Source organism: Mchenga conophoros, linkage group LG23 (genome assembly GCF_057382185.1).
Source record: "Mchenga conophoros isolate Kocher_MC1m ecotype Shallow Benthic linkage group LG23, M_conophoros_male_GT1.1, whole genome shotgun sequence".
NCBI lineage: Eukaryota > Metazoa > Chordata > Actinopteri > Cichliformes > Cichlidae > Mchenga > Mchenga conophoros.
This window is the reverse complement of record NC_140547.1, coordinates 13,667,192-13,689,338: the sequence shown is the minus strand read 5'-3', so window position 1 is coordinate 13,689,338 and position 22,147 is coordinate 13,667,192. Positions and strand designations below refer to the sequence as shown.

Below are 22,147 nucleotides of genomic sequence, written 5' to 3'. Positions count from 1 at the left end.
AGTAAACCAAAGAGGTTAGGTATGCTGGTTAATCATTCGTGTAAGGTGATAAAGATTTCTACTGTGCAAACAAAAGTGTGTATTTCCATTTTACAGCTGTGCGGCTATGTTAAAGAAGAGGCCGAGTGAAGGCACTAGGGCCCTCCTCTCTTTAACTTGACAAATGAGGAAGTTCAGGGCTGAGCTAGTAGCAGCTTCCTTTTACAATTTGCGGAGGCAGTGGATGAACAAGTGAAAGAAAGAACTAAAAAGTATGCACCATGAGAAGATGAAAATAGCCAGAAAGAAAAATTGAGTCTACTTTGTTTTGCTGGGATCATTTTTTTTGAGATCACATGCAAAGCTCCTGAGATCGAGCTCTTGGGTGAAAAACAGGATGCCAAGTTATCAACCTTGGTACCATGGCAATATAACTCGATCCAAAGCTGAGGATCTACTTTCCAAAGCAGCAAGAGATGGAAGCTTCCTCATCCGGGACAGTGAATCCATACAGGGAGCCTATGCCCTCTGTGTTTTGTAAGTTATTGTTTCTTTTTATTATGGCTCGCGGTTGATTCTAAAATGCCTGCATATACTTCATGTTTCTACTTCATTAAACCTTCGTGACATGCAGCACCAGCTGTGAATCTTATCGAATCGACACGATCTGGTTGTCAAACTGTATATTTTGTTCAAGAAACACAATTCCAAACATGATCGTTTGTGCACTGTAGCTATAACACAGTTATTAGTTAAAGTTCCTAAAACTGTCTCACCATATCACATTACATTTTTTTTTCTTTTTTTGCACATACACACTGCAACACAAGACTAGTTCCCTTTTATTTGCATACAGTGCAGCCACAAAGCACCACCCTTTCCCCTCTGCACATCATCTTCCATTGGGTAACCTTCATTTAAAAATGATTCCAACTGCTCACTCAACACATTGAATCCGCTTGTTTCTTCACCTTACATTCATTCCATGTTCCAACCACAGACATTTGCATTTATTTGATCCACAGATATCAGAACTGTGTGTACACATACAGAATCCTGCCAAATGAAGACAAGAAGCTCTCTGTCCAGGTGGGTTCACAGTTTCCATCGTTCTGGTCCGAACCCAGATGAGTTATTATAGGTACTGTGAAGATGAAATGATATTTTCAAAAGTATTAGTCACACATTGCTAGTGCAATGCTCAGTTGTAACCTAATTAAAGATGTAAGCCCACACATGTATTTACTGTCCACCACTTTGACCCAGACTGAAGTATCCTAACAACAGGCGAGATGAATGCGTAAATGACTTTCAAGATCACTAGAATCTGAAGCCGCATGTATTTTTGGTGTATGACCGCGCACGTGTGACGTTTCCAGTTATCAGATTGATTAGAATAAAATTTAATAAACACAATAATGCATCATTATAGTTGAATTTCAATCTGATGATCGAATACCCCCAGTATTAATAAGTATTAATAGCTTCAGCTTGGAGGTATGAGCATTAACTGAAAGAATAAAGATGACATGTTAAACATCAGCAGGTAGTCTCTGTTGAATGTTAGCATGCAGGCATACAGATTTCAGCACAAAACTGTCTGTTAGCTCAGTAACTCAGAGCTGCTTACAAGGCTGCAGTTTAAAACATATTCTCTTATTATACACTAAATATCATTGCCTCACAAAGCTACACTGATAGTAATTTAAAAGCCTTAAAATGTAAAATTTACAGACTTAGGATTACAGACTGGGAGCACAACAACATCACCCTAAAAAAGCCATAAATACCTCTGTTATTTACTATGATTTTTAAATCTATAGAAAAGAGACTTTATGGTTCAGCAAATGACAAATGCCTGCTTCTCATTTGTATTTAATCTGCCATTGGCGAACTACCCTACAATGAGCCAGTACAGAAACTGAAGCAGGAACTAAGAGTTTTGCAGTAAATTAGTTGGCAATGATAAAAGCAAGACTCAATCTGATCAGAAGCAGATCAGCAGATGCTTCATTATCTTGGTATTTGTTCAGTGTCAGCTTTGCAGTGTAAGTCTGAAGAGATTAGAAAACTAACAGGCCCCACAGAGAGGATATAAACGCCTTAGGCTTGACAGAAAGATTGAACAGAGTATCATCTGTATGTTTTTTTTAAATACTGTAATTATAAAAAAAAAAGGTGAAAATGCTAGAGAGCTTCTAAATGACTGACTTATGCACTGACATAACAGCTATGTATAATTGCTATGCAAACCCGTGGCCTTAGATAGAAATTCTGTAACAGCAAAATGTGCTGAGTCCTGAAATAAGTTTACTGGTATGAAGTAGCAACGTGTCAGGTTTCTAGGAAACGATAAGTCAGCACTGTTACCTTCTAACGTGCCAGGTAAAATGTGACCATTTCGTGCTTTTAAAAACTTGTTAGATGAGGTAATAATGTACACCTGTGCAGTTTAGTTTAAAGAAAGTGCTTTAAAATAATGTAACTGCCCAATGACTGCAAGTTTCACAATTGAGTTTTACGAGCCGCACAAGAGACTAAATGCAATGTAGCTATATAGAGAAACCAAACCTATTTAAGGGACTATAGTTTTTAAAACCTATTTCTGTTAATGGTTTAAGTGTACGATTTAATTCTTATGACAGAGCAGGGATATGTTTACTTCCTTAAAATAGCTGATGATTTATGGGTAATAATATGTTCTTTTAAATGAAATAAATTGCAAAATTACAAAGGAATGTCTTAGAATGCAACTGGAAAATACCGCAGACAGTAGACAGGTCTGACATCATATGGGAAGTAACACTTACAGGTTATGTCATCTGCTTTGGTAACAACAACAAAATTCATCCTTTTGTTTACAAAGAGTGATTAAAAAAAATGTTTGCTGTTATCTGCTCTGCAGGCATCTGAAGGAGTGCCTATTAGGTTCTTCACAATGCTACCTGAGCTGGTGGAGGCGTATTATAGCCCCAACATGGGTTTAGTCACCCACCTGCAGTACTCTGTCCAGTGGGAGGAGGAGGTAGAAGAGGAGCCAGGTCAAAAACTTCACTTTGTCTCTATATTGGTTTTGATATGGATGAGAAAGTATTGTTTGTCCTAAACACACTTTATGTCTATTCTGCAGAACAAAACAGTCATCCTCCACAGCTCCCACCCAGAAACATCCCACTTGATGTAAAGGACGGTGACTCCAAGACTTCAGAGCAAGCCTCCAAATCCTTATCAGACATATACCTGGCGAAACTGCAGCATATGGACTTGTCCATGTATGGTCACAATTACAGACAGTTGCAATGTCTCTTGTACCTACAACAGCACTATAAAAGTAGAATTTAGGCATTCGGCACCAAACTTTCCAAAACAATTACTAATATGAATTTTCCTGAAGCTAACTGAGACTAGAAGTGTTTTAATTTACATTTCTCTTATGTCTCCAGCTTACCAGAAGAGCATGAAATGGCCATCCAAGAATACTTCAGGACTTCAGTCTGCTTAGATGCTGAACAAGTTCAAAACGGTAACCCTAACCTGCCTGGCCTCAAGAAGCTTATAATGGCAGTCTGCAAGAACCTAAACAGGTATGGTGTCCATTTAATGGAATGTGTAATATTACATACACTTGAATGGATTGGGTTGATTGACCCACGTGCTGAACTTTTTTGCGAGGCAGTGAAATTTCCCGCGTCATGCCAACTCTGGAGGTGTTTCACAGAACGCTCGACCAACAGCTCTCTCCAGGGATTGGACCAAAACAAGTTGGTGGCACCCATGATCCTTTGCAGTATTATCAGCGCTTAAAAAGCTGCTCTCTTCATGTATTTCCTCCTTATTTTCAGAATTTCTGTGATTCGGGTCCTGTGTCCTGTAGACTTGAGCAACTAACAAAACTGCTCTACTCGATAGAAGATAAGGTAAAGTACTGTAATATGTTTTAACAACAGCTTTTTATATGATAATAGAAAATGTTATAAGATATTACAAAGGACGACTCTGCTTCCTTTTTTCAGGTTAAAGGTTCTGTTTTTGAGTATGTTGGATTTGATGCGGGCCCACGGAAATCTCTCATACCAGTCGTTACGTTTGAGGTGCTTTCTTTAGTACTTATGTCTACATAACATTTGTCATACGTGTGTATGGTTTATTTGATCGATTTCTTCTTTCACTGGTAGGTCAAACAAGAATCTCTTGGTATTTCCACAAAGATGTTCCTGAAAGTGGACATTGAAAGTGGGAAGCTCTACTTTAAGAAGTCAAAAGATGGACCCGAAGACAAATACTTTGTGCACAATAAAAGTAAGGACTTGAGGAGTTCATTTCTATCTCAAACAATTGATTGTCACAAAATGCAAACATCAGAATGATTAATTTAATCGGATTAATCTCAAAATCACTTTGGTGATTTCTTTTTTTAATTTTGTTGGAAGGATTTTAATAAAATTTGGTGATCCCTTGTCTCTATTGACGTTACAATAGAAAAACAAAGGTCTTAAACTCAGTGTTCTGTGTTGGCGGAATATTTTACAGTATCTTGCTATATTTTCTAGACTCGACTAAATGGCTACAGTGCCTATAGTGTCCACCAGAGCTTTTGTATTTTACCCTGTGCTCTGTCCTGCTGTTTTGCAAAGAAAAGAAGCAATGTTTTTCACTTGGTCTTTATTTTGGAGTAATTAGCTACCAGAATGAAACATTTATTATTAGAATCAAACATTCTGACATATTTCAAGAACACGCTAATCGTTAGAAGATTGCTCTTACACGTGTGAGACCACAGAGAAGGTACATTAGCCTGGTTCATTGGAGGAAGCAGTTACAGTTATTGTTTTCTAAATTACTAATTATATATAAGAACATCTTTGAGTTTGTAAAGTTCAGAAAAATGTATTCAGGTGGTACATTTGACTCGGGTCAGTATCTTAAGAAATTAGGAACTTTAAGTAGTGCCACAAAAGCAATTTTTCCATGCTAATAGACAGATAAAGTGGGACTTGTAGTCATAAGAGTTTTAATCAGTCAGTAAGCCTTAAAAATCATTATGTAGAAAACGTCATACATGGACCACTGGTGCGTGCTACTACAGACAGTATAAAAGATGAATGTAGCCACCCTAATGTTATGTATTCGTTTTGGACTCTTTGTTTTTAATCCTCAAGTTGAGCTTTTTGGCCAGAAGTGGCCAGTTTTGGAGAAGAGAATGACTCTGTTGCAAGTTTGTTCATTTTGCTGTATTCATATACATAAACTGAAGCGATGTAGCAAAGATTTTTATGAGTGCTAAGAGATCCAGTTAAGTGACTACAGTTAGTAAAGGTGAAGCCTGACAGATAGTGAACGCACAATCAAAGAAGCAGATAGATGAGTTTGAAAAAATCAATTCACCGGAGTTGTTGTGAAGGGGGGACAGACTGGCGATCTGCCCAGGGTGACCTCACCTCTCGCCCTATGATAGCTGGGATAAGATTCAAGTCCTCTCACAACCCTGATAAGGATAAGTAAAAGAGAACAGATGGGAGGTATTTTTGTTTATTGGAAGTGGAAAAAAATGTTTATTACTGCTGTGAAACTTGATGTTTTAACAACAGTGTCTATGAAGAGTCCCTTGATTTTTGAGACAGCCTCATTAAAGGAGCTGCAGACTTTGTGCTTGATTCTTCAGCCTGGAAGTTGCACCTTCTCTGCAGCAAGTGCAAATAGCATGTGTGAAAACAAATGTCAAGAACTACTTTCAACTATCAAAAGCACTTAACTTAATAAGAATACTGCTCTTATCCATCAGTCCTGCAGTTGGTGAAATCCCAGAAAATGCACGCCAAGCTGGTCATTGCGGTGGAGACGGAGAAAGAAAAAGTTCTGCGGAAAGAGTTTGTGTTTGATGACACAAAGGTAAGCGTCTTTTTAAAGGCAATGCTCCCTATTCTGACCTCAGTCATGTGCACTTCATTAAATGTGATGTGTTTTGTTGTCTTGTGAATCCAGAAAAGAGAGGGCTTCTGTCAGCTGCTTCAGCAAATGAAAAACAAACACTCAGAAAAGCCTGAACCAGACATGATCACAGTGTTTGTTGGCACCTGGAACATGGGTAACAGTGATGTCATACAGAATTCAGTGCTTCAGTTAACTTAACTGTATATAATATAAAAACGGATCTGCAAACCTACAGGAAATGCCGGCCCTCCCCCGAACATCAACTCCTGGTTTCAGTGTAAGGGCCAAGGGAAGACACAAGATGACACAGCAGATCATATTCCACATGATTTTTATGTCATTGGGACTCAGGAGGATCCTTTGGGTGAGCGAGAATGGGCAGATACAGTGAAAGGTGTCCTGAGGAACATCACAAACATTAGCTTTAAACAAGTGAGTAACTGTGGCAAAGTTTTGAATTTGTAGCTGAATGCAAACACAAAGCACTAATGAATCAAATATTCTAAACATCTCCAAACATCCAGGTGGCAATTCACACACTGTGGAATATTCGTATCGTGGTCCTGGCCAAGCCTGAGCATGAAAACAGGATCTCTCATGTTTTTTCAGACAGCGTGAAGACAGGAATCGCCAACACCTTGGGTAAGCAGTTCCACTTCTCCTTGAGGCCTGTAATGATTGCTCATAAAAGTTCACAGAAAAATGACCCATCAGTGTTTACTGGTTTCAATTGCAGGAAACAAGGGCGCAGTAGGAGTGTCCTTCATGTTCAATGGGACATCTTTTGGCTTTGTCAACAGTCATCTGACCTCTGGAAGTGAGAAGAAGCTCAGGTGAGGAGAAAGTTACACTTTTCAAAGTATCTTTAAAAAGTTTGAATTGATTGGTAACATCATATAAACATATACAACATACATATACACAGGGTTCCTGGGCTCAAAATTAACCTTTGAGGGTAACTATGCAAATAACCATGATTGGTTTGCCTTTAGTTAAGGCAATACCCCGGACATTTATCAACAAAAAATGTATCTAGGCTTAAACAAATTAAACTCAACTCTTTGCGGCTTTCCTTTGATAGAAGTCACAAATCTCTTTGAAATGCGCTAGCATTTTTATAGCCTCTTCAGGGAAAACCCGATGCAGATATCAACAACGGTGTCATTTCAATGATGGATGGGGAGGTAAAAATCCTAATTGTCTAGTGACATGTGCAAAATACCCCCCTGTTCAATTATTCACTACTTCCTAACAGAAACTTAGCAGTTCAGTAAATGGAAAGCAGGAAATGTAAATGTGCCTAACAATCAGCACAATTTGGTTTTAGCCTGCTGCTGACATTGACAAAATGTAGCCAGAAACACTTTTTTTAATCGTCTTTGCAAAAACAGTTAACATTATCTGTTAAATATTAGCTTAGCAGTTAAATTGTGCTAGCTGCTAAATATTGTAGGACCTTTACCTTAACCTATAAAAAGAACCTTGAGGTTTGAGTGCTTGTATGGTCAACTTAACAAGCATTCTGCATGACAAAATGAGCTGCAGCTTGGTAGGTATACTCAATCTAGTACATTTTCATGTTGTGCACTGTGTGCAGTATGTATTTATTTGGACAGACCACAGTTATTCTAATCAAACACAACAATTTGCACGATTATCAGAAATTAACGTTGCAACATTTGATCGCAACGCTTGATTACTGCCCTAGCTACTGCATTTTTGGAAACATTTGTTATTTTTCTTGCCTCAGACCAACAATTTGGGGTTTCGTCCAGATCTGGATCCAGAACTGCTAAAATAATGCTAACTTTCCAAAAATGAACTAGGGGAGGATGGGAGTAAAAATGAAAAGTCCATTCAGGTCATCTACTAATTGGTAGGCTGGTGGTTCAATCCCTGCCTGAACCAGTCTGTATACCAAATATCCCTGGGAAAGATACGAACCCTGAGAATGTGTTTGAATGTGTGTGTGAATGTTGGAGAGTAAGTAGAAAAACCATGGGGGAAAAAAAAGCCCTTGAATATGGGTGAATGAGGCAAGTTGTACAAAGCGCTATGAGTGCTCAGATAGAGCCCGAGGTGTCCATTTACCATTTGTTATGAAAGAATTTAAAATACACAACAAAATAAAGATGTCAGCAAACCAAAACCGCTGAAAACAAATGTTTCAACTAAAAATACTCCTACCAATAGGAAACGGCAAATACTCACTAGTAGTTCTAAGCACTCAGCTAAAGCAAAGCACCAATAAATAATCGTCTGCAGGGCGATTCAGTGAGAGTTGTGAAACACACATGTGCAAAACGTTTAAAGGCAACCACTAAATAATGCTCATCGCCTAATGGCTTATAAGTCACTAACCAAGTGCGTGGCTTCAAAATCAGTACCGTGCCCTTCATCACTCTGGGTTTTTTGCAGCCAAGATGGCGTTGGTGAAAACGCTCATCTCAAGGTTTCAAAATGGAACTTTACAAACCAGCGAGTGACATCACAGTACCCATGTCCATCCTTCATATTATCTGTGTATTTGCCTAGCTGTTACCCTGGATGAACATCCTTTCTGACTAATTTAAAAAATAAAACAGCTGTTTTATTCAATATTATCTGAAACTAGAGACTGAGCCTGTGAAGCCTTCAGGCGAGTGTTCACTGAGGTTACAGTGGGAGTCGGCAGCGGCTGTCTTAAACACAATCACAAGTCTTTTTTTGGCAACCGCAGAAGTCGCCCCCTGCTGGTTTTTAGAAAAACATCCATGTTTAAGACAATTCTATGTTAGCTTCACTTTTCAACCCAGCAAGCTACATCCATCTTTATACTTTATACTTTTAAAAAAATTATTTATTTTCCATCTTTTTTACTCTCATCATCATCCCCTTATACTAGTCACACGGCCACGATGGCAACCATCTTTGTCATTTTTCATGTCGGATTTTTAAAAATTATTCATGTTTTTTATTTATTTATTTACCTATATTTAACCTGGACAACATAAATGATGAATATGTATCCTCCTCTTTCTGAAGCCTTGCTTTAAAAGTCAACGTTTTGCTAAATGGCAGTAGAAACAGAAAACTTTATTGCTTCCTCCACTGATTCCTCACATTTTTGATGTTACTCCAATATTTTTTGCTGTATTTGCAGACGGAATCAAAACTATGCCAGCATCCTGAGATTTCTGAATCTAGGAGACAAGAAGCTTAATCCGTTTGACATCACACATCGCTTCACGCACCTCTTCTGGCTTGGAGATCTGAACTACCGCGTTGAAATGCCATCTTCTGTAAGTCATAAACCTTGTTTTATATCTACTTTACATACAGATTCATGGACTTTGCTTTGTTGTGGTTTTTCTCTCAGATGCATGGTTATGTTTTTGTTTTTTTTAAACCCTGCTGGTTGTCAGGTGTCTGAGCTCTCAGCTGCTAACACTTCCAGTCACTACTTTCCCCTGTTCCCTTCACAGGAAGCTGAAAACATTGTGTCAAAGATCAAACAGCAGCAGTACCAGGAACTGCTCACCAAAGACCAGCTCAGCATGGAGAGGAAAGAGAGCAAGGTCTTCTTGCATTTTGGTGAGCTTTGATGAATACTGATCAGTACATGTAGGCATACAGCAGAAAGAAGTGTCTTCACTGTTGTTGCCATGCTTGGGATTTTCTGCAAAACACTGTCCTTTTTCTTATAATTGTGTTTGCATACATACGGGTTTTATTCTATTTTGATTGTAGCTGAAGAAGAAATCACATTCGCGCCCACGTATCGATTTGAAAGAGACACACGAGAGAGGTACGCCTACACAAAGGCCAAAGCGACAGGGGTAAGCTCACGTTTTATCACATCTCTGTTCCCCTACTATGCATCACGGTCACTTCACTGAGACTTTTAATTTTATCTGCTTCATTGCTGTAATTTTTTTTAATTTAATCCCAAATTATTTTATTCACTTCATCATGTTCGAATGTTATTAGTTTCTTATTATGCATAAAATTTAATTTTATTTGTTTTAACGTACTCTTAATTTTAACTACATACTTTTAGTGTACTTACAGCCTATTTCATTTTAATGAGGTTTCATCTTTTGAATTTAATTTTAATTTAAGTTACCTATCGTTGAATATTCTTGGTTTGGATTTTTGTTGGCTTATTATTCTTTCATCGACAGTTTAGGAAAAGTCAAAAATCACATTTACTGATAGCAAACGGTTGAACATGCAGCACGATCTCTTGAACCGATCCACGTTAGCAGGGCTATTTGCTCATGTTTCTTCCACAAATGACTGCCCATCATGCTTCTTATATGTTGGGCTATTTATGTAGAGTTATACTTGAATTGTTTTACAGTCTTCAATTTGAAAATTCAAGTATTTTATATTGATATTAAAATTAAGATGATTTTAACTCTACAGACAAAATACAATTTGCCATCCTGGTGTGATCGCGTCCTACGAAAGTCATATCCTCTGGTTCATGTTGTCTGCCAAGCATACGGTGAGTAATCTTCTGTTAAACCTTTTTTTCTGCGGCTATATTATACATACAGGGATGTATATATATACCAGGGGTGCAACAACACATGTATCGATATTGAACCGTTCGATACAGTGCTTTCGGTTCGGTAGGCATATGTATGAACAATACAAAAAAATTTATTTGTTTTATCAACTTTTCTTCTGACGATGCTGTCTGTGTTGAGCGCTCAGTGAATCTGCGTTCGACTACTCCGCCTAGGCTGCACTGTCGAGTGCAGATCCACTGATCGCAGCGCAAGCTAGCAAGACAGAAGCTAAGCTCGTTGCAACATGGCAACTGCCTCAACGCTAGCCGAAATTGAACCTCCCCCACCCTCATTCAGATCTGGCCTTTGGAACTATCTTGGTTTTCATGTGAAGCATGACCCTGATGATAAGCGTGTCATGGACAAAAGTAAAAAAACAGTATGTCGGATGTGCCACGCAATGCTCAATTGGTGGGAACTAGTGCGTTAGCGCAGTCAGCTTGTTAACGTGTTGGCCGTCCAGTCCCACGCACGGGGCGATCAGCGGTAACTCGTTAACAGAGATTTGCCGCGTTATGCCGTTAATGTCATTTTAACGACATTAACACTGACAGCACTAGTGGGAACACAATGAATATGACTGCACATTTACGCCGACATCATCCTAGTGCAAAGACAAGTGGAAGCAGACAAAAACAACAAGCACGCATGCTACAAACTTTACCCGAGTCATTTAGATAGCCGTTAGCACATGATTCTCCTTATGGGGACCTGATATGTTTAATAGGCTGCTGAGAATATAGCCCAGAAGAAGCGTATAAAAAGAATATAGCTTTTATTTTGGAAAGAGCCATTTCTCTGTAATAAACTCTTTTCCAAAGATGAGTGATTGTTTCTGTCTTTTGAGTTAAAATATATATTTATATGACAAATTAAAAAGGCATGAACATTTTTTTGTATCGAAAAAATATCGAACCGTGACACAAAGTATCGAACTGAACCATGAATTTTGTGTATCGTTGCACCCCTAATATATATATATGTATATATATATATATATATATATATACATATATATATATATATATGTGTGTGTGTGTGTGTGTGTGTGTGTGTGTGTGTGTGTGTGTGTGTGAGTGTGTGTGTGTGTGTGTGGAAAAAGAGAGTTTAGCTCACTTAATTAATTCCAAATAACTGTCTTTAACTGGACCAAGCAGCCAATATGAACTTATTGGTGCCTACATAAAATAAATAATGAGCCATTTTATCGTATTAATCTTTCAACTGCTGCTGCTGACTGCAGTCTTCATTGAGCTGTAGCAAAACCATGAACATTTCCTAAAGTTAGACCTTTTATAATATATAGAGAATAATCGTTCACTAATTTTATATATAGATCAATAATGTATAAAAATGTACAGTACTAGACTAAAGTTTGACACACCCGCTCATTCAAGAGTTTGCTACTATCAAGTGTATGAAATGAAATGTAAATGCAGTTTATACGCTCGTCACTTCTTCAGCCAACTTCATGAGCTCATCACCAGGACCACACACACACACTGACCTTTTGTTAGCTGTTTTTGTTTCACTCTAAGCTCAAACCAGCACAGAACATTTGATGCAGCACTCTGTGTCCAACTGAAAAACAAATGATGATCCCACCATCAAACTACACCCTTTCCTCCATATTTTGAGGTAGAACAATGCAGATTAACATCTATTTACTTCCTCTGCATCTCTTAGAACCTCTGATTTTTGACTGATCAGAGTCAGATTTCCACTGTTCTAATGTTCATTCTCTGTGGCCCTCGCGCTCTTCTTCTTTTGTTTTCACGTTTTGTTTCGCACTTAGAAAATAAGAAAAAAACCCTTGAACGCAAAAGTGTCCAAAGATTGAAGTGAAACTGCAGCTGAGACGTCCTTTCAGGCTTAATATGTGTAAAATATGCACAGAAGTGTTTATAAGTGTTTGTGTGAACTTGCAGGGTGCACTAATAACATCATGACAAGTGACCACTCCCCGGTGTTCGCCTCATTTGAAGTTGGAGTTGCCTCGCAGTACGTTTCCAAACAAGGTATGACCCCCCCCCCACCCAACCTACGCCACAGATGAGTCCGCTCAATAGCCGCAGTCTGATGCCGCTTTTATTTTTCAGATCCCAGCAGTGCGCCTCCTGGTGGAATTCAGATCATGAACTGTGTGGCCATCTTGTCGACAAAATCGAAGACCAAGTTCTTCATCGAATTCCATTCCAGTTTCTTGGAGAGTAGGTTTCCTCTTTCTGATTGACCGCATCTCACTAGATTCTGCTTTAAAGGAACAGTTTGCCTCAAAATCACATAAAAATCATGCTTCCTCTGGACTGTAAGTGCTGTCTATGAGTCACAGTCAGAATGCAATGGACACTGATGGCACTCAAAGGGAAACAAATTGAAAAAGCAAACACTAAACTCTCAAATCTGTAAAAATACAAAGAATCCTGCCACCAGGTGACAAATACACTTTCCTGAAACCACAACTTTATTAATCAAAAATCCCCCACAAGCCTGGCTGTGAGAAAATTCTCCTGGGAGTTGTTTTCTCTTTGGTGAGCTACACCCACTCTTAGTACCACTGTGCAGAAATCAGTGTGCACCTACCCGTGCCGAGAAGCCGCTGCTCACAGTGTGACAGGATGTAAACATTAATACTGCCGTGTCAGCTAGCTGCACACTTCTTCTGGTCGATGTGTGTAGACACTAGAGAGAAAATACTTCCTACATTAAACTGCTTACTCTATTTAAAGTAGACCAATTCCTCTCCTTTCCAGTTCCATGCTCTTATTCTGGGACTCTACTAGAGGAGCTTTGCATTGTTCACAATGCAAAATAATCTTTTAATTTTTTTAATTTTTATTTATTTATTTATTTATATTTTATTCATGCTTGAAATGAACTGTTTTAACCTTGAAGCCCACCTTCGCTGTGCCTGAGATTATATGTTATCTACTCTTACTGATGTCATGCACAGCCAAGATCTTTGCAGTAGACTTCTCAAAACAAAGGGAAAAAGGTTACACCAAAAACTATCAATATGAATAAACAGCACTGCAGGCCAGAGCATGCATGTATGTATGCATGAATATTGGGTGAAGTGTCTCATCAAACGGGCTACAATGACTAAAAGCAAGCATTTCCAACAGAAACTGTAAAGACTACAGAGGGAGAGAACAGCGAGCACTCCGATGGGTCTATAAAAGTTTGGTTTGGCAACCAAGTAGAGGTAAACCACAGACACAGCTCACAGCACACACTACTTAGTTATGGCATCAGTCAGTCGTTATTCATAGTCATTGTTTCTGTCTTTTAAAGCTGACCCCTATCATCTCTGACCCTGAGTACCTTCTGGACCAGCACATCCTGATATGCGTGAAGTCGACGGACAGCGACGAGTCGTACGGTAATGAGCTCGCATTACAGCTTGCAATTTGGATACGGTGGGCTCAGCAGCGCTTACAGTTTGCTGGTGTGTTATCCCTAAAGGAGAGGGCTGTGTCGCGCTGCGAGCCGCTGAGATCAGCTACACCGAGTTTCAGATCACACTGACTCACCACGGGGAGAAGACGGGAACACTGACAGGTGGCATCCAGCTACGCACCTCTGAGGGCAAGCCCACCGAGAAGCTATACGGTGAGGCTGAGCTTCGACACAGGACGTATTTGTTCGATTTTTTTCTTCTTCGGTTCTTGAAGCTTTGTTCTCATTTTGGTTGTTTTTTCAGATTTCATCAAAATTGAAAGGGATGACCCCATCGCCTCAAAAGGCAAATCTGGAGACCTCAATAAGTAAGATTTGGGGGGGGTTTGTGAACCTGTTATGCATTCCCTCATGTTCTGTCATGGCTCGTTACGTATAAAATCAACCACATCCGAAAAACATTCTCACCCTCAAAATCAGTTGTTTTATTTCAGGAAAATAACTTCAATTTATTGAATGAAGTCATGCAGAAATTTATCTTTTTGCTGTGAAGATTTTTCCAGCATTTTTAACCCATCACAGCTGAAAAACATATTTAACCTCTGCAAACAAATGAGTTTTACGCACACTGGCAAAAAGTCAAAGTTTTATTCAGCACAGATTTTTTTTTCTGTACCTGACTTGGAGCATCACCAGTTCGATGTCTTTCTTTGACAAAGCTTTGAGAAAGCTTCAAAAAGTGTAATATGGTTAATTTCTCTAATCACCCTGTGGGATAGGTCTAATATGGTCAACATTTTTGTGTAGCTTATGATCGCCCTCTATGATTAAAGGCATTCAAAGAGTTTGAAAAACCTCTTCAGAACCTGAAAATGTTTGATCAGTTTCCATCTGTAAAGACTATCATATGGAACATGTGCACACCGGAGTTTAAATTGAATTTACAGCCATAAACCACACTTACAAGTGTTAAAATATGACTGTGGGAGAAAGTTTTGTGACACAGATGAGCCTGTTGCACGGAAGTTGATCCATGTTTAATACTTTTGAATCTTTGCGATATACGGGACATCATATATTGCTGTTTTCTCACAATCATCTGATGGGTGGCTGTAGGATGACTTTGAAAATCAAGAAGAGGAAGTAAGTGAAGACAGGGCTAGGGATTAAATGGTGGAAGAATGATGCGTAGAGTTCAGGCTGGAGTTGAGACAGGCTCTGGGTGGTAGGGAAGAGTTACAAATGACTGGAAAAGTAGAGTAATGAAGAAGTAGTGAGGGAAACTTCTAGGAAGGTGTTGGACGTATCCTTTGGTCCTGATGACATAGCTGTGGAGGTGTGAAGATGGAGGACAGGGGACTTCCTCACCAGATTGTTTCACATCATCCTGCAAAGTGAGAGAATGACCGAGGAAGGGAGAAGAGGTTAACCAGCACCAATTTTCAAGAACAAGGGTGACGTGCAGATCTCTAACTACAGGGGGATAAAGATGATGTGCCATACCATGAAGATAAGGGAGAAAGTTGTTGAAGCTAGTTAAGAAAAGAGGCGATGATCAGTGAACAACAGCAGCTTCATGCTGAGAAAGAGCTCTACAGATGGGATGTTTGTTTTAAGATGTTGATGGAGAAGTGTGGATGGGAAGGTCAGGGCGAGCTGCACTGTGCCTTTGCGGATCAGAGAATATGATAGGCTGATGATAGGGTGCCAAGACAGGAACTGTGGTACTGATGGGCTCATGGTGGGGGTGGGATTACATCAGAGATCAGCTCTGAGCTCCTTCTTGTTTGCAGTGCTGATGGAGAGGCTGACAGATGAGGTCAGGCGGTCGTTGTATACGTGATATTTGCAGATAAGACTGTGATCTTTAGTGAGAGCTGGGAGCAGGTGGAAGAGATGCTGGAGAGACGGAGTGTGCTCTGGGGAGAAGGTGAATCAAAGTTAAGAGAAGCAAAACAATCCACTGTCATGCTGGTGGCATAAATCGCAGCTATGAGACTGCGATTCAAGTTTTTCTGTTGCCTGATTAATTTTGATTGCTGGTTTGGACCATCAAAACTACTCAGTGTGATTTTTCTTTTCTTTTCTTCTTCTTTTTTCTGGTTAACAGGTCTTGTAGCAACCAACCACATGATATTTCTAACCCCAATTACATGGGAGTGTCATTCAGAGGTGGGAATGTGATAGATAAAGGCTGGAGTTACAGCATGCCACCGCGAAATGTTCCCTGTGGTGGACAAGCCGGAAAAGAGCCAAAGAAGGGTTACGATGTGAGCACACGCAGCCCCACGGGAAAGCCTGCTTCTGTGTAAGTGTTAGCCTCTTTCTGGTTTGAAGACACTTCAGTTTCATTTCTAAAAATACCTCTAAACCTTTATCTGATCTGATTCTATAGAAAATGAAACCGATGTCATTAACTTATGATTTCTCTGACAGGGGTGAGAACGGAAAGACGTCAGAGATGTTTGACAACCCGTTGTATGGTTCAGTGACCAAATCACATGGTCGGTCTAAAGACCAAGACCAACAACAGAAGGACCTTCTCATACCCCCAGATGTGCTATTTGGATCCTCCAAAACAGCAGACGGAGATACCGATCGCCCTCCGGTGCCCACCCCACGCAACCGCTCCTACACCTGCTCTGAGAACAAACCTCAGCCTCCAACACCAGTCAGCCTGCATCCCCCATCACAAAAGAAACCAGTGGTGCCCTCACGCTCAGAAGGCGGGATGGGCCTAAGCCGCCCTCCTTTGCCTGCTAAGTCCCGACCGGGTGTGCCAGAGCCCCAGACCCCCAAACCAAGAGACTACAGAGACACCTCAGAGCTCACCAGCAAACACAGACCACCAGGAAGACCTGGTGAGTCTCGCAAAGACAGCAAGGAACCTACTCAGGTTTCCAGACAGCTATAATACACTAAATGACATCTCTTTGTCTTTTTTTTGTGCATCCAGACGTTTCCAAGACGGGTCGCCCTGTGAAGTGAGACTGAGAGGTACAGCTTCCTGGCTGCATTTCTGGAAATATTTTTTAAAAACCCTTGTCTCTCATTTTAGAGGACAATCACATATCTGTGCTGTCATCATAGAGAAGTCAGTTGGCTTAGCTTTGCACCTGTCCAAAGGTCTAAAAAATTCATCTGCCTGTCATCCTCAAAAACTCACTTTGTAAGTTAGACTGAGCCGGGCTAGCAGTTCCCCTTTATTTCCAGTCTTTATGCTAAGCTAAGCTAACTAGCTTGTAGTTAGCTTAGTTATCTACTTATCTGAGTGCTAGTGAGACATTAAATGGGTGTACCAGTGTCTAACTCAGCCTTCAAATGTATGTAAACTCATTTTTTAGTTTCTTGGATTTCTGCAAAGCTCGCATTGGAACGTAAGTTTGAACCTGAAACCTGCTTCTAAATTAACTGTTACATTTCATTTGGAGTTTTTACACTATACAGTAGCTGATGAATGTTTACCGCACAGTATTATCTTGCACAGACATGTTTGCCTTTAATATGTGCAAATGATGCTCCAATGAATTCCAATATTAAAGCTTGAATTACATGTTGTGTGTGTGTTTTATGTCACGTCACAAATGACTGCTTTTAAAACTTGGAGTGTAGGCTGCTACAATCTGCTGCGAGGACCAGACCGGTCACACTGCAGTGATTTGCCTCCATCTGCTGGTCCCTAAAGGAACTGCAGGCAGTCTGAGACTTGCAATTTATTCAAGGGGACTTTCTGGCTTGGTGTTATTGGAAATACATCTACATTTTCTCTTTAATCAGCTGTGACTAAAAAGGTGAGGTGGCACAGTTCCTGATGTGCACTTTTAGTACAAACTGCTTCTACTACTACGCCTCTTCATTGTCGTAAGGCTGCAGCCTGTAACCTCCACCCATCTCGCTTTTGTGCCTCTGCCTTTGCTCCTGTTCCCATCAGAGACCCAGCTATTGTAGCTCAGCCAGCACACTCATCTCTGATCAGCCTTTCTTCCTCTTTCCATCAAAGGGTCATGCTTACTACATGTTCTACCCACCTTAAAACTCATCTTTATTTCATGACACATGTTTACACACCCCAGTTCTTCTGTGCAGCTCCATGTTTGAGTATTTGTTTGGCTGGAAGATGCTGCATATTTGGGGAATAGTCACCAATAGTTATAGACATGGTTGAAGACATGCGTTGGTGTACATTGGCTGTGTTTTCTTGGTGTAGATGTTGAGGCTAACAGCCTAGCCAGTTCTGTTGGTTTAGTTGGTAACTCTTTTGGAACTGGCTGAGGAGAGAAGAGCAAAGTCTCTGATGAAGTCCAAGTGTGTGAATGTACTCCACTGCAAATATTTTACACATATGTTGACTTTAAAATATGACTGAAATAACACCAGCGGTTGCTGTGTTTTCCACCCTGAGTATTTGAGAATTAGAAGGCCCTATCATGGTTTTCCTTACCTTTCATGTTATACAGTAACTGTCTGTAGTTGAAAACAAAAATCCCAAAATGACAAAGTTCAAGCAAAAATACAAATAAATTCTGAAAAAACAAATTACAGACAAACAAATTCATAATTACAGAAATGTAATTACAGCGACTATGGTACCAGCTGTCTTTGCATTGTGCATTTTTTTTCTGCTAAATAAAATAAATAAATATAATTTAAAAGTCATTTTTATTAAGTTCGTGTTTTGTTTTGTTTTTTTAAATTAAGGACCCACACCCTCTCCTAGAAGATGTAATTTGAAACTTTGGATGCATTAATTATAAACTTCCAACATATATTTATTTATTCTTTGGTTGCACCAGAAAAAAAAGATTTTGTATTTTTCATAAGCATTTTGTTAATGTCAGCTGACAGTGTTAAACTTTTTTTAATTATTGTCTCTTTAAATTATATTTTATTTTATTTAACTGAAATATATTTTCATATGAAGTTTTTATTTATTTATTAATGTATTTTTGGGGAAATCGCAATAAAATTAAGTCAATTAGATAAACAACTGTGCAAGCAACGTTTCCCATGCATGAACGTTGAGCTTAGCTCTGTCGCCTCTGTGTGGCGAACTTTAGTAATTACACCCTGGTGTGTCTCAGGAATATTAAGGGTTTGCTACGTCATCGACAGGCGACGCGCCGCTAGGAGAGGGCAGCAGTAAGAATGGTAAGGAATCACGATGAAATTATGACTTTTCTGTAGAGTTTATAGCAGATAGGTGCGGCAGGAGAGAGCCTCTGACCCGAGCACACCTCGGTGTTTCTCTCTAACCTTTATTCTTTCAGCTTTAAAAAAAAAAAAACAACCCACCGCCACGCTAACCGTGCAGCTAACGTTAGCATGTGTTTCTGCTCCGCAGCTTTTTTACTCGTTTTTCAAGTCGCTGGTGGGGAAGGACGTCGTGGTGGAGCTCAAAAATGACCTGAGGTTAGTATTCGTGTTCAATTCGCTCACATAACCTGCTGTTTTCCGGCCTGTGTTGTTTGGTCGGCGATTGCTGTTTGGAGCTTCGTTAATAGTCGCAGCAGCGCTCCTACAGTCACAATTTGAATATTGATTTTTTTTTATTAGTTTTCATTTCATTGCAGCAGTTTTTAATACTTCTCAGCTTTAGTTCCGTTTTATTGAATTCTGCAAGAATATTCCAACACAAACAGCTCACTCTCAGTCATACACATTCTCAGAAAGTCAAGCTAACAACATTTCCTGTGTGTTTTACTCTGTGGTTGTTCAGTTTGTGAGGTTAGAGTTCCAGGTTAGTTCGTTATGTTACGCACTTCTGCAATCAGTCATCAGTGAAAGGCCTTAGACAGCGATCAGTGGGCTCTGAGTCTCTATTATGAGCTCAGCACTGAAATATTTATTACGTATTACCGTAGCTGTCACTGCTTAAATGGAACTAATCTGCATGAAACTGTCGACATAAAACACAGAACGTTTTATTTCTTGTAACTGGTCACACTGACGACCACTGATGAAATGATTGTCGTGGTTGACTTCTTGTTGGAGATGATGTGGGGGGGTTTTCTGAATAAAATCTGAAGTGTCTTCAAACAGGATTGAAACTGGACTAAATGTAGCTTAAAGCAAGATTTTGAGTCCAGGTTGCAGCCTGTCAGGTCACAGCCGCATAATTACATTTGTTTTAACATTACTTCAACTTCTGTATGTCGGATAAAAGTGAAGCGGAATAAAATGTTTTGTGAGATCAGAGTCACAAACCTGTCTGCTTTGTTTCCGTGTTGCAGTGGTGGTATCAGAGCTTTCTTTCATAGACGGAGTAGATTGAACAAACTACAATGAGACTTTCTTGAACACAAACTGTTCCCTTCTCAGAGTTAAACTTTGGAGCAGGGTCCTGATGCCTGTCAGTAATGACGGTTTTAAAATAAAACAACAGGTTTGTGCTGCTGCCTGTCGTTTCCAGTACAGCTTCTAAAATATGTGCAAATTACTGAATATTATATTTTGGTGATAATTCTTATTGTTTCACCACCCAGACCTGTGGAAATAAATGTTTAAATACCCATAAATTAATCAATAACTGGCATGGAAATCCTGAGGTCAGAAAGAAAACCTCAGAAGTCGTGTTTGCTTCACCTGGGCACACCTGACTGTAAATTCCACCCAAATACCGATGAGCTGTTCCCAAGCCTCATAATCTAAAGATCAATTGAGCAATTTTGGTTTGTATTTGTGAACAGAGTCATGTTCATGAATGTGTGTGTTTCTCTCCTCAGCATCTGTGGAACGCTTCATTCTGTTGACCAGGTTGGAAATAATTCATTTGTTTTCAAACGGAAGCTGTTCAGTTTTTAAATTTCTGCACGATTGCTCACTAAAATGCCGTTTTCACATCGCTGTCCTCTGCTTGCGTGTTTCAGTACCTGAACATCAAGCTCACAGACATCAGCGTCACAGATCCGGAGAAATATCCACACATGGTAAGTTTTGCTTCTGGAGACTTTCCACATTTCATACAGGGGGAAAAAAAAGACTACAGAAACAGATTAGGCTGTCGCTGCTAAACAGGAGTTTACAGTTTTACAGTGTACAGAAAAAAAAAAAAGGCTGTTGCAGTGTACTTACAAGGTTTTTAAGGTTCTGCTACAGAGGTCTGTACAACCAGTAAAAGAAACTACATTCTCTGCTGCTGTATGTGAGAATGTAGAGATGCTGCCCTTCTACCTGATGAATCTTTTGATTAGATGAATATTCCAGCGGTGAAAATTTGCACAGGACTTCTGTTTTCCACACAGAATGATGTATGATAAATAATTAGGGGCTCAATTATCCCCCCCAAAAAAGACACACAGACAACAGCTCCTCCCGAGTTATACAAATATGTTTACACAAATATCTTTTACATTGATTGTGTTTTTCATCTATTATACACAAAGCTTTCAAGATTTCCATCTTTGTTTTCATCATGTATGTGAGCTCCATTTGCTGCTGCTCAGTTTTTAATGAGGTCAGGAGGAAAAACTAAAGTTAGATATTTTTCCCCGTGTTGTTGTTGTTGTTATAATACAGCATCAAGAACATAAGTGTAAACTTTAGCTCCTTATTTAAAAGTTGCATAAAATCAGAGTTCGGACATTAGGAAAGGCCTTGAATGTGCACTCCTTAAAGCTCACCAGCAGCTCCAGCACCGAGTGACGGCTGTCTGTCTTCACACTGTTTTCATTTGCTGCAGCTGTCTGTGAAAAACTGCTTCATCCGTGGATCGGTGGTCCGTTACGTTCAGCTGCCGGCAGACGAAGTGGACACTCAGCTGCTGCAGGACGCTGCACGGAAAGAAGCCATGCAGCAGAAGCAGTGACGGGGCTGCGGGACGGGGGGTGGGGGGTAAGGGGAACAATGAATGGGTAGTTCTGGTTTTGGGTTAAGTTTGTGCAGCCTCTCTTTGTCTCTGAAAATGTGTGTTTGACACTGGGGATCAATCATTTGCAGTTTTTGTTTTCTTGTTATTTTTTTTTTAACCTCACAGACGGTTTAGATGTCGTCGTTTGATCCCTTTTTTTGGTTTTATATAGAAATAAACTAATCAGAGAGTCCGGAGAGGAAACCTGCTGTGATGTTCATGTTGATGATAACAGGCACGCTTTGCTTATCAAGTTGTGGCTTTTTTATGCCTCTTGGAAATAAACATTATTTTATTTATATTTTCATGACATTTGTGATTTATTTTTTATTTTTTTAGGATGATCTTGGTGACATGTTGGAGGATTTGAGTTTTTGCTGCTGAAGAACTGTTTTTCTATTCCAGTATTTTTGAGTACTGGAGTGTCCACGTCAGA

General features: G+C 39.6%; 2 protein-coding genes across 2 annotated transcripts; both read left to right on the top strand.

Moving 5' to 3' along the window:
- Nucleotides 1–75: 75 nt before the first annotated feature.
- inpp5d (inositol polyphosphate-5-phosphatase D) lies at nt 76–17,432 on the top strand. The gene is made up of 27 exons (XM_085264558.1): nt 76–516; nt 1,005–1,068; nt 2,885–3,020; nt 3,110–3,251; nt 3,423–3,563; nt 3,656–3,740; nt 3,822–3,896; nt 3,993–4,070; nt 4,155–4,278; nt 5,762–5,868; nt 5,962–6,064; nt 6,146–6,342; nt 6,435–6,552; nt 6,647–6,743; nt 9,053–9,191; nt 9,375–9,483; nt 9,640–9,728; nt 10,318–10,399; nt 12,395–12,484; nt 12,566–12,676; nt 13,592–13,671; nt 13,761–13,848; nt 13,932–14,078; nt 14,170–14,233; nt 15,976–16,173; nt 16,302–16,726; nt 16,822–17,432. The coding sequence occupies exons 1-27, from the start codon at nt 377–379 to the stop codon at nt 16,851–16,853; spliced, it is 3,261 nt and encodes a 1,086-aa protein (XP_085120684.1). The 5' UTR covers nt 76–376; the 3' UTR covers nt 16,854–17,432.
- A 1,492-nt stretch (nt 17,433–18,924) lies between these two features.
- Nucleotides 18,925–22,012, top strand: smx5. The gene is made up of 5 exons (XM_085263920.1): nt 18,925–19,013; nt 19,207–19,274; nt 20,588–20,618; nt 20,732–20,791; nt 21,544–22,012. Exons 1-5 carry the CDS (start codon nt 19,011–19,013, stop codon nt 21,667–21,669), a joined length of 288 nt encoding a protein of 95 aa, XP_085120046.1. The 5' UTR covers nt 18,925–19,010; the 3' UTR covers nt 21,670–22,012.
- The last annotated feature ends 135 nt before the right edge of the window (nt 22,013–22,147 follow it).